This window comes from Ceratotherium simum, chromosome 34, assembly GCF_057802395.1.
Source record: "Ceratotherium simum simum isolate JZ-2026a chromosome 34, ASM5780239v1, whole genome shotgun sequence".
Lineage (NCBI taxonomy): Eukaryota > Metazoa > Chordata > Mammalia > Perissodactyla > Rhinocerotidae > Ceratotherium > Ceratotherium simum.
Window position 1 is genome coordinate 14,397,295 of NC_141933.1, and position 12,436 is coordinate 14,409,730.

The 12,436-nt window shown below is 36.8% G+C and overlaps 1 protein-coding gene across 1 annotated transcript; it reads left to right on the forward strand.

The window, feature by feature from the left end:
- Positions 1 to 1,755: 1,755 nt before the first annotated feature.
- LOC106800114 (olfactory receptor 5AN6-like) lies at positions 1,756 to 2,697 on the forward strand. Its single transcript, XM_014793181.1, has one exon. The coding sequence runs from the start codon at positions 1,756 to 1,758 to the stop codon at positions 2,695 to 2,697; it is 942 nt and encodes a 313-aa protein (XP_014648667.1).
- The last annotated feature ends 9,739 nt before the right edge of the window (positions 2,698 to 12,436 follow it).

Genomic DNA, 12,436 nt, shown 5'->3' on the forward strand with positions numbered 1-12,436 from the left:
TGATTCAATTTTTTAGTGTTTATAGAATATTCAGATTTTCTATGTCCACTTGAGTCAGTTTTGGCAAGTGACATTTTCCTAGGAATTTGTACATTTTATTTAAGTTTGAAAATTTATTGATATGAAATTGTTTAGGGTATCCTCTTATTACCTTTGTAACATCTCCAGGATCTAGTTATATCCCCTTTTCCATTATTTAAAAAAAAATTTTCTGCTTGGTGTCACCAGATATGTAAAGAATCAACTTTTGATTTTCTTATAGTATTTTGAAATTCTTTATACTTAATTTTCAAAATTTTGTGTTCTTTCCTAATTGTCTAAGAATTGCGTTCAGATAATTTAGTTTCAGTCTTTCATCTTTTGTATGCATTTAAGACAACTATATCTCTCTAAGTACATCTTTAGTTAAATCCACAAGAATTTTTTAGTCTCATCGCAAAAAAGAAATGTTAATTATGGGGTGTGATAGAGGTGTTATCTAAAGTTGTGATGGTAACCATATTGCAATGTATAAATGTACCAAATCAACAGATCATACACCTTAAACTTACACTAAATTACATGTCAGTCATATTTCCATAAAAAAATCCACAAGATTTGATAAACAGTATTTTTCATTATATTTAAGTTGCAAACATTTTCTATTGTAATTTATTATTTGACTTCTGAATAATTTAGAAATACATAATTTGTTTCCAATCATGATGTTTCTTTAATTGCCAATTTGTTATTGATTTCTCATTTAATCACACTGTAGTTAGAAAATGTTATCTGTATGACTAATCCTTTAAAATTTAAATTTTAAAAGTTTTTCCCAAACCAAAGGAGGGCTTAAAAACTATACTAGAAAGTTTTGTGACACCCCTGGTGACACCACTTCATACAGTACTTATTATAAGCATGGCAGGCACTATAAATAACTAAACTAAATGTTTTGTTTTTTTTTTTGTGAGGAAGATCAGCGCTGAGCTAACATCCATGCTAATCCTCCTCTTTTTGCTGAGGAAGACCAGCTCTGAGCTAACATCTATTGCCAATCCTCCTCCTTTTTATTCCCCAAAGCCCCAGTAGATAGTTGTATGTCATAATTGCACATTCTTCTAGTTGCTGTATGTGGGACGCGGCCTCAGCATGGCTGGAGAAGTGGTGCATCGGTACGTGCCCGGGATCAGAACCCAGGCCACCAGTAGCGGAGCGCACGCACTTAACCACTAAGCCACGGGGCCGGCCCTAACTGAACTAATTTAACCTCATATAAACCCTATGTCATAGGTTCTGCTATCCCTGTTTTATGGATGAAGTAATTTAGGCAGGAAGATAACAGACAAACTGTTGAGAGTCGTAAAGCTGACAGACAGCAAAGCCACAATCCAAAAAACAGCTACGTGACATCTAAGGCAATGCTCTTCATCACTAAGCTAATCCTATTAATAATATCCTAAAATTTCTAAAGCATCTTTTAAGAAGGGCTTTCCAAATGTTATTATACTTTCTTTTGTCCTTGTTAAAGCAGAAGATTAATAGTGAAAAGTGTAATTATCTTCTTTTACATGTGGGAAAATGGATGCCCAAAATCATTATAGCTATTTAGAGACAAAGTTAACCAGGGTTATTTCTTCTAAAACGACTCAATATTTCTCTTGGTTCTGTGTTCAGTGTGGGTAGAAGGTAGTTTATTTCAACAGAAATTGGGATAACAACTGACTTAGATGTTTATTCTCTTTTTGCCCTACAGATCCTAGGATCACCAAAGCAATGGCTGGGAAAAGGAACAGTACAATTACAAAATTCATTCTCTTGGGATTCTCTGAATTTCCAAAGCTCACCTTTGTCCTCTTTTTAATATTCCTAGGCATCTATCTCATGACAGTGTCCTGGAATGTGGGCCTCATCACTCTCATCAGGATGGACTCTCACCTGCACACACCTATGTACTTTTTCCTCAGTAACCTCTCTTTGCTGGACATCTGCTATGTTTCCACTATAGCTCCCAGGATGCTCTCAGACTTCTTCAAGAAGCAGAAATTCATCTCCTTTACGGGCTGCACCATGCAATACTTCTTCTTCTCTAGCCTGGGTCTGACTGAGTGCTGTCTCCTGGCAGCCATGGCTTATGATCGATATGCTGCCATTTGTAATCCTCTGCTCTACACAGCCATCATGTCCCCCAACCTCTGTATGCAGACGGTGGCAGGATCTTGTATAACTGGATTCTTTGGCTCATTGATCCAACTGTGTGCTTTACTTCGGCTCCATTTCTGTGGGCCAAATGTCATCAACCATTTCTTCTGTGACCTGCCCCAACTGTTGATCCTATCCTGCTCTGACACCTCTTTCTTTCAAATCATGACGTCTGTGCTCACAGTGATCTTTGGGCTCACCTCTGTCCTGGTTATCATGATATCCTATGGTTACATTGTTGCCACCATTCTGAAGATCACTTCAGCTGAAGGTAGGTCCAAGGCCTTCAACACCTGTGCTTCTCACCTAACAGCAGTGACCCTCTTCTTTGGCTCAGGTATCTTTGTTTATATGTATCCTAACTCTGGTGATTCCCTGAGCCAAAATAAGTTGGCGTCAGTCTTATACACTGTTATAATCCCCATGCTAAATCCATTGATCTACAGCCTGAGGAACAAGGAAATAAAAGACGCCCTAAACAGATGGAAGAAGAGAATATTTTCCTGGTGTTACTAATTATGGAATTTATTTCAGATGTATAGCGTAGGAAAAATGTCAACTAAAACATTGACCCACAATTCTCCTAATTGTAGGCTGAATTACAACAGCTATACTCTTCTAATGTAAACCCACGACTGGCACAAGGGCAGGAAAATGCCTAAGAATTATCTGGAAGCTCAATATCTCCATCCTTCATCAAGTCTGACCTAAAACACCAATAGGCCAAGCAATCTACAAGTATTTTTGTAGCTAGTTGTGGTGGTGTGACCCTTCATCTTCAATATTCCATCCTACCCAGCATGAACTACTTCAAGGACCAGAGATGCCAATAACGATCGAGGCTGCCGGGAGACCAGCAAGCCTTCTTATAGCATCTCATTTTAGGTAGGGCAGAGATTACTATTAGTACTGAGAGATCTTTTAAAAAAGTACTTCTTAACTAATTATATTAGTTCTCACATTGAATCTATTCTTTCACCTCTGGAAATTATGTATTAATGTCTTAATTTATGGATTTGTCCAAAGCAAAAATAACCATACCAGATCAAAGATTTGTTAACTTTACACAAAAAGAAATTTGTTATAATAGGAATGCTTAACATGTCCGTCGTATTTAAGGTTTGGTTGACCAGTTGGCTCATTAGAGATCCCTAGACAATTCTTTGTCTGTTATTACTATCGAGTCACTTTTGTTCTTCCATCTTCGCAGTGTAACCAGAAAAGGGAATCAGAAACTGGCACTCTGCTGATGAGGTGACCTAGTGCCTGATTTTGGCACCTCCAACAATGTCTTCATGCAACTTTTCTTATTTTTTGTTTTTTAAGTAAAACAAGTCTCCATTAGGAAGTTGTTTTTCCAATAATTAACAGATGGGAAGTATATGGTAAAATTAGCTTAAGAAGTTGAACTTCTGGTTCATACGAAAGTCTAGATTTGGCTATTTCCCTCATAACCTCAGTTGGCATTGCTACAGGGATAGAGAAATACTGTAGAGTTGAGGCTGGAACATAAAGCACATTTCTGTTGTTTATTTTCTGATAAGATTCTGATTTCCATAATCTTAGGATAGAAATAAAAGGTATATTCAAGAGATTGTTCCTTATAAAAGGCATTGTGTACATTTTTCTCTTTGTATTCAAAAGGGAAAATTCAAAATCTCCATGAGTGTTCAAAGAACTATAGATTTGAAGGTCCTGCTTCTAAGACATATTCCTCAGGTAAAATTTAACTTAGAGCTTGGAGGTAAAAGAGAAAGGTTTTTGGACAACAGCTGAGTTGTAGTTTTGGAATGCGAGTTTTGTGAAGGGAAGGTGGATATGGGGCTGTAGACCTAGCCTTCATCTAATGTCTCTTTCAGCACTAGCGTCTGTTAGCGATCCCAACAGACCTCCCTCCGCTTCAGCCTAATGACCAAGGACATCAGGTGAAGACTGGACTAAAGTTGAGAAAGAGAAATAACTCCCTAAGTATCATATGTTTTGCTTGGTTGGATATTTAATATGTTTATGGTCAAAGATAAGATCCTCAAAGAGAAGTACTCCTTTGAATCAATATCATAGCCAGCAGAAATGCTTTATTACGTAACTTTCAAAATCTCCTCAATTATGGAAAACATAATCCTCAGAAAAGAGTGATATGACCTTAAATCAAAGGGTCCTATTGCCACAGAAGACCTGAATCCCTTTTATTCTGATCTTTAAATCATCTATAAGTTTTTGGATGTATAAGACACATATCCCTGTGAGGAGTTTCTCATGAACAACGAATGTTGAGAGATTAATTATTCATACAGAGGCTCAGTAATTATTCATACAGAGGCTCAGTAATTAGACTGACTTATAGACAGTACTGTGTGTTTCTCTTTTTGTAACTACATGGGGTTGACATTTTTGTCTTGATGATCTTTTTAAAGAAACAAATGTAGTTTATATGATGTTGTACTAGGGGAAACATGATCTGCATCTATTAATTCTATCATACAATATTTTCTGGGTTTCTAGGCTGCTGCAGGAATTTAGCACCGTGACTGAGAAGAGAAGTGCTCTAAGATATGGAGCAGTAAATCCTACGTTCTAAGAAGTTATATTTTCCTTGCTGTGTTAACAGAAGAGGGTGGGATTTGGTAGCTTCTAGGACTGTGAGCATAGGCCAAGTGCTCCTAATTCAGCACTGACTGTTGATTGGTTGTTCTGTTCATCACTATACATCTCAATTATTTTATTCTAAATTTGGAAAATAATCTCACATATACCTGTATCCTTTTTTTCATAAGTGCTCTACCACTTTATTTTTGGTGAATGAAAGTAGATGTCTGCAAGTGAAGAAAAAAGTGGGGTTTGTAAAAGCTTCTTAAGTTTCCTAAGTTGAGATACATCCAGGGGAGTGGATCAATGGATTGCTACACGTGTGCAAGAGCAGCTTCAGGAAGGTTAACACGACCTACCTGTCATTAGACCTGTTTTCATCTGAGGGCAAGACCACAGCATGTTCTGTAATTCCAGAATTTAAAAAATGGTTGAACAGCAAGTGGGATGTTTCAGAAAACTAAACATCAAAATAGAGACCCTGAGATCTTTCCTAAGAATTCAGAGAAAAAGTATAAACAGATGAATATGGTGAATGAGATGATGAGGCATGAAGGATTGCTTCAGGAGATCCAATGTAATATAATAGGAAGTTCAAAAGGCAATAATTAAACAGATGGAGACGACAGGATTATTGAATTTTAAGAAAAGATAATTCTTTTGATCTGAAGAAAGAATATTGAAAACTTGCCTGTTTTAATCAAGTAATTTGTTCGTTAAAATTAATTCCAATCCAAATCCCTGCAGCATTTGGTGCAGGGTGGGGGTAATGGAAAGAACTTCGTAAAATGATACTAATGTTCAACTTATTAAAGAAATGTTGGCAATAACAAGAATATTTTGAAAAAATACTTAGTAAGTAGTGACTTGTCTCTACTTAAAAATTTATTTCAGGAAAAGATCCAGTTAGATGAAAAGTAAAATTTTTAATAGAGGAATCTTCTATAGCAACACAAATTATTGATAAAAATATTGAATTTATAATTCTGATGTTAGTTAAATATTTCAGAATATAAAAATAAATTTGTATTTATTTCACAGCACATAAAATATAGCTGCCATATGGATTGAAGAATAATGACTAAAACACATTTAAATCACAAGTAAACACTAGAAAAAAATATACGAGTAACATTGATGAATATATCTAAGAAAATACAAATGTGTGATTTATAAATGATAAAGAGTTTAAAAAGCTGAAAAATCAGTGAAAGAAATCACGAAGGAAAATAAGTTGGTACTCTAAAGACTTCAAATTTCTTTTCAACCAATGACACAAAATTCAAGGACGAGCAGCAATTTGAAGAAAATAAAGCAACAAATGATGATTTATAAAGGGTTAATATTTTGATGGAGGTTTCATCCACTCTACTGAAAAGTAATCATATTATTACAAACCCCATAAAGAGCTGAATTACAAAAGAGAAAATAAGTCTAAACAAATATATGAAAAATGGTTCAAACTCGAAGTAATCAGATACATGCAAATCACAACAACTAAGTGTGCCACATTTCACCTGTCAAATTAACAAAAGTAATTTAAACTATTGAATATAGTTTAATTATTCTGAAAGAGTCTTAGTCTAATATTCCATTTTTAGGCCTAGAGATCCCTAAAACTCACCATAAGAGGTAAAATTGACAATTGTGATTATTAAGTGAATTTTATCTTTGTGCTCATTTTTCAGATGATCTATTTCATCTCTTGTAACAAAATGACTGTGTGATATTTAAGAAATCTCTCTGTCAAAAAAACCATGATAGTAGAGATAAAGATGTCCACCATGGAGAATACCTGCTTACCTTCCAGGATAATAAAGATGTCTCTCTGGAGAGGAGGATGGGCAGGCTGCCAGCCGCCCTTTGTAAGATTTAGGTGTCTTAAGGTCAGTGTTCCTCAGCTGTGACACAGACTCACAGTGTGTGTGTGATCTTCCTGTGTCTGCCTCCACATTGCCCTCACGGGACGTGAGAGACTAGAGGAACTGTTGCAAACATAAAGTTCATGCTGCCTCCTTTCTAAATCCATTTGGGCTCATTGTCTTCTTACCAGCCAAAGCTATTAAGTGTGAAAAGCCAGCCACACAGCTGCCACCACACTGTTGTTTAGAAACTGCTTGATGGTTTGACACCAGATAAACATCAACCTGTCAGAATGAAAGACATCAATAAACTCCCAGTATGGCCATGCAGTGCATACTAATGAAATGCCAACCCTGATTGTTAGCAATAATGATAATCAATAATGCTCCTTGAGATTTTACTAAGTGCCAGGCACTGTTCGTGTGCTTTATATGTACTTACTCATTTAATCCTTACGATCCCGTGAGAGATGTGTTATTGTTGTGTACTCATTTTTAACATGAAAAAACTGGGACAAAAAGGTTTAAGTAACTGTCCCAATGTTTAATAGCTCATGAGAAGTACAGATAAGGTAGAAACCTGGGCAGTTTGACCAAGATTAACCATTCACTACAATGTGAGTTTCATGTTTGCATCTTTCTGTATGGTGGCAGGATAATATTTACCAGTGTATTTTTACCCCTTTGTGCTTCATTGAATTTCTTTGTTGGAATCTTGAAAGTCTTTTCCCCAAGCTGGGAAGTTAGAGGTTAGTCACTCATATAAGGGGAAAAGCTGCCACAGCAGAACTAGCGAATAAATGGTGAAAATTCTTGTTTTTTAAATTCAAAAGCTTTGGTTCAAGTGTAAGACCAGAAAGATTCAGAAGGTGACAAACCTAATAAAACGAAATAAGAGGTCCTCCTCACTGGTGAGGAGGGGAAGCCAAGTGATGAGTGCGAATCAGGAAAGTTTGGATGCGTTAGTTTGGGATCTTATCCCTTGCTCCCTGATTATTTGGGGTTAAGTTCAGCATCTAGAAAGATATAGAAGCTCTTTGAAGAATCCAAAGGAGAAGGCACTCATGGGTGCTCCTTCACTGGAGCATGGGAAAGCAACACATGTCCTAGAGTTCTCCTATTTACCACACAAATATAAGGTGGCAGCCTAGAGTATAAGGAGCAGAAAGAAAAGCCCAGGCTGAGAAAGGTCTTTAAAAAGTCACCCTGAGTTTTCTATGGCTGCAGAGAGGCATGGAAGAGGATCATAAAGTTTCTCGTGCACCCCAAGAGGGGTGGGAAAGTGTTGGTGAACCAAAAGAGCCAGATGGTCAGGAGGAGGAAAATGTAGAACATGGGGACCAATGACCAGACCATCAGGACCACATACCGCTCAAAGAGACCATCTAACTTGTGGCCAGCCTGTAATTGCCACATTTAAGCTTTCCAGTGACCATTGTGGCAGGAGGTTAACAAAGCAGTGCCAGACTCTATTCCCCAGTCCAAATTTAGAAATCGGGATTTAGTAGCTTCTTTGAGCTTGCCTACGTGTCTAATTCGTTGCTATTTATTCAGTCTTTCCAAGTAGGAAACAGAGCCTGGCATGAAGTTCCTCTGGACATAGTTTCACAGTATCCTCCTTTTCTTTTGACCAGATTCCTATCTTATCAGTGCAGAAAATCTGGAGGTTTGTGAGAATAAAACACACATCCATCTCAGATTTTTGGGATGTTGACGATGGCAGGATTTAAAATTTATGAGATTTAGGCCCTTATAGTCTCTCCTCAGTCCAGTACCTTAGGCGTGCGCTCCCTAAAGAGAGCCTTTCTGACCACTTTGTCCATCCCAGCAGCACTAAACAGCACTTCTCCTCTGTGAATAAGGTGCAAAGTCCCCACAGAGCCTTAGGGAATGAATAAGTGGGAGATAAGTCTTGAGCTCCCCTAGAGAGTCAACAATATTATTAATAGTTATTTCTGAGTGGCAAGATTATGGGTGATTGCTTTTTATTATATTGTTCTGTATTCTTCAGACTTCCCATGTATTCACTGTAAATTAAATTTTAAAGAATCAAGGACAGAGAAGAGCCTAGTGAAGTAGGGTAGAGTGAAGATGGTAAAACACACACCTGAAGTCCTGTCTACTCTCCAACTGTTGGGCTGTTATGGCTTCCTTACTCAGGCTGTTCAGATTCCTTTTGGCCATTCAAAAGTTACTAAGAACATCTCCTGAACATCTCTTATAAAATCACCAGTGAGATTTATATCTGGAGTTGATGACAATAACCACTGATGTACAGCTGGGTGAGGAAATGTCTCCAAACCATGCGATGCAGGGAACACAAACACTCATTCCATGAGTGAATGTGCCTTGTGATTGTAGTAACAGAGACACTCTCTTGCTTAGAGCATTCTCTCTGCTCTTACCGTTATGGAAGAGAGTTGTTGCCACGCAGAATGAATGGATGAGGGAATACGGGATTCAGTGACTTGGGTGTATTCACAGGCAAATAAAAGCAGGATTTGACAAGTAGCCTTGGAAAATGAATAATAGAAAGTGAATTGCTGAGGGAGCCAAGCCCCAATGGGACTACAGGTGAGCAGCTTTATCCTTGGAGGGGAGGAGAGCAATTCTTTGTTTGAAATAGGCATGAGTAATGTAAAGATGAACACTGGTGCTGATAAACTTAGGAGCTGAGCCAGAATAAGCCTGAGAGGCTCTATTGTCATGGCAAAATAAAGACAAAGGCATCTATTAAAAAGAAGTCATATGCTATCCTCTAATACTGCAGAATTAAAGACTCCACACATAATTTGCAGCCACACTTGGTTTTTCAGTTTTCCTTGATGTTACGTCTGTCTCCATAGGTATTTGGGGAAAAATAATACAAACCTGTAAACCTCATAGGCACATATCACTCTTCTTTATTCTCCATAGCTGTGACACTTGCATCTTTCTTTTGGGATCAAAGACTCACGCCATCCCAAATAGCAGATGAAAGGCTGAAGCCTAGACAAAATTACAGTGGGAATGCAAGTACACTGCCAGTGGGCAGGAGGGATCTTTTTTTGGGTGATGGAAACATTCTAAAATTAGATTGTGGTGGTAATTGCACAACTCTATAAATCTACTAAAAATCATTGTACACTTAAAGTGGGTGGATTTTATGATATGTAATTTATACTTCAATAAAACGCTTTAAAATAAAAATAACGTTAGAAGAACAAAAAATAAATCTCTCCAAGCAAGACCTGGCTAAAAGAGCATGAGATTGTCCTAGTAGACTCTGAACCACAGAAATGAACCACAGAAAATTCTTCAGTCATCAAACCTGACAGGTACTCACTCATTTTTTCACTTACATCAACATTTAGTGGGTACCTACTAGTAGGCCGAGTGTCGAGGGTGAAAGATTAATAACACAAATCCTTCCATAGGAACCTCCCAGCCTAGTAGGGGACATGATGTAAAAACAAATAATTTCAATGCAATGTGATAAAATGTAAAATTAAAACTATATGCAAAGTACATGACAGTTTTGAATCCTTACTATAATGTTCAAGGTAGATCATTATAATCAAATTGTCATAACCTTTAAATATGATATACGATTAAGGATTTACCACAAATCGTTGAAAAATCTAATTGTTTTTTTCAATTAAATGGCAAGGAACTTAAGAAAAAATTAACTCTTCACATCATAAATTAGATTCTGGATTGTTTAAGCAGGTTAAAAATGCTAAACCAAGAAAAAGTCAAAGAAAAATAGGTAAATACTTATCTGGATTCTGAACAGGGAAGAACATTACTTAAAATCAATGGAAGAAATTAGAGAAGTAAGATTCACTGTAAAAAAATGAAATTTTCTTAATGTTAGGAAATTATAAATAAAATTAGATGGAAATGGAAAACTAGGAAAATGCATTTGCAGCAATGCAATAATACTCCTTTCTAGAAATTTATTTTATAGAAATTATCCGAAGTGATGAAACTTTGGACATTGACTTCAGAATTACTTTTCATTGCAAAAACTTAGATTCCACTTAAAATCCAACATAGGAAAAAATCCTGCAGAGGTGAATTTTTTAAAGTGGAATATTATATAACCATTAATACTTAGGTTTATGATGATGTTTATGAATCATTTAAATATGTACTATAACCTGTTGAGTGAAACATACATTATAATATTCCACGTCTAACAGAAAAGACTGAAAAAATCAATCTGTAATGAAAGGTTTTAGATTACGATCATATACAAGATGCATTCCTATTCTAGTGATTTGTTGGTCTGAAATAATTTTCTAAATCTGAAGGATCCATAAAGTGAAAACAGAATCAGCAGGGGAAATCTCTCAGGCTTTTCTGCTGTCATTACACTAGAGAACAATTACCTGGACAGGTTAATCCCCTATCCTCTCTCCGCCTTGGATCCTAAGGAGGCATTAAAATGAACCCCAGGTGGACATGCCTCTCTTGTCGTGGCTGGCCAGGAGAGTGCATGGCCAAAGCAGAGTTTGGAGGAGGAAGGTCCTCCAATAGGAATGTGCCTTTAGAAGATTGTTGAAAGTAAGTGTTCAATGACTTTCCCAGGAAGCTGGAGCATGGCAAAATTCCAGACATGAGGTGGGCAGTGGATGCTGCTCGATTTCCCAGACTCCAATGGAGTAAACAACTATCAGTTGCTCACCTTCCTCACAAACATCTGGCTGAGATTTGTGGTCAATGGCAGCATGGGACAGCATAGTAACGGTATTCATGGACCCTGACTCCTGATTTCAGAGCCTCGGTCCTCCACATAGCCACGTCTTCCCACGGCCATCCTGTCTTCTCTCCACGCCTCAGAGCGTGGAGAGCTCTGACTCTTTTTACTGGGAAGCAATGTTTCCCTTTAGTGGAGAATTTTGACAGAAACATAAACATGTAATTAAGAGAATAATACCTTTAGTTTAGGAACTTGCTATTGTATCGTGAGTTCAGTGTGATTTTTTTCACTACTTCACAACCACCCCCTTACCCAGTGTCATGTTTTGAAAATATTGTGTTTATCAAGAGCTGAATTTATTAAGTAATAATTAATTCATTTAATATAATTAAAACAATATTTTAGTTTCCATTCCCTTAGCATTGTGCTCCGTAGCAAGAATTTGGGAATTTACAAAACCTGGTCCAAAATCTCATTACTACCATTTATTAGCTGCTTGACCTTGGACAAGTTACTTAGCCTCCCTGTGCCTCAGTTTCCTCATATGTATATTAAGGAAAACAAGGCCCATAGGGTTGTGTGAGAATAAATGAGATGTATGTGAATTGTTGAGAACTGTGCCCGGCACAATATATATGATTAGAAAACAGCAATGATTTAACTCAATAAAAGGTAAACTTTATTACCACACAATTAATTCTAACCCAAAACAATAATCTTGACATTTTAATGATCTTAATCTTATTCAGTATAAAATACTTCCTTATTTACTATTATAAATATTGAGAATAGCTGTGCACTCCTACTATCCAAGATCCCATAGCATTTCTGGTGTATTTGGAAAAAATTGCTGTAAGAAGTGGCTTTCTATATTCTTAACCATCCTTTTAGTTCTTACTTCTTCAGAACCCCTGCTTGGTATTTTAGTTGGAAAAATTCCTTTGCATTTCTAATTTTACAGTGTTAGCCACTCCACTCCATGCACTTACAAGTCTTGGGAAACTGATCACTTCGTGATCAATAACCATTTCTTAAGATACTTGCTTAGCAAGATCAACTTTCTTGTGTCTCAACCATTTACACATTTACATTATCTCTAAGTTCTTCTAATTGTTTAAAAAAA

Coding starts and splice junctions, on each gene's coding strand:
- LOC106800114 (XM_014793181.1), top strand. CDS start 1,756: ATGGCTGGGAAAAGGAACAGTACAATTACAAAATTCATTCTCTTGGGA.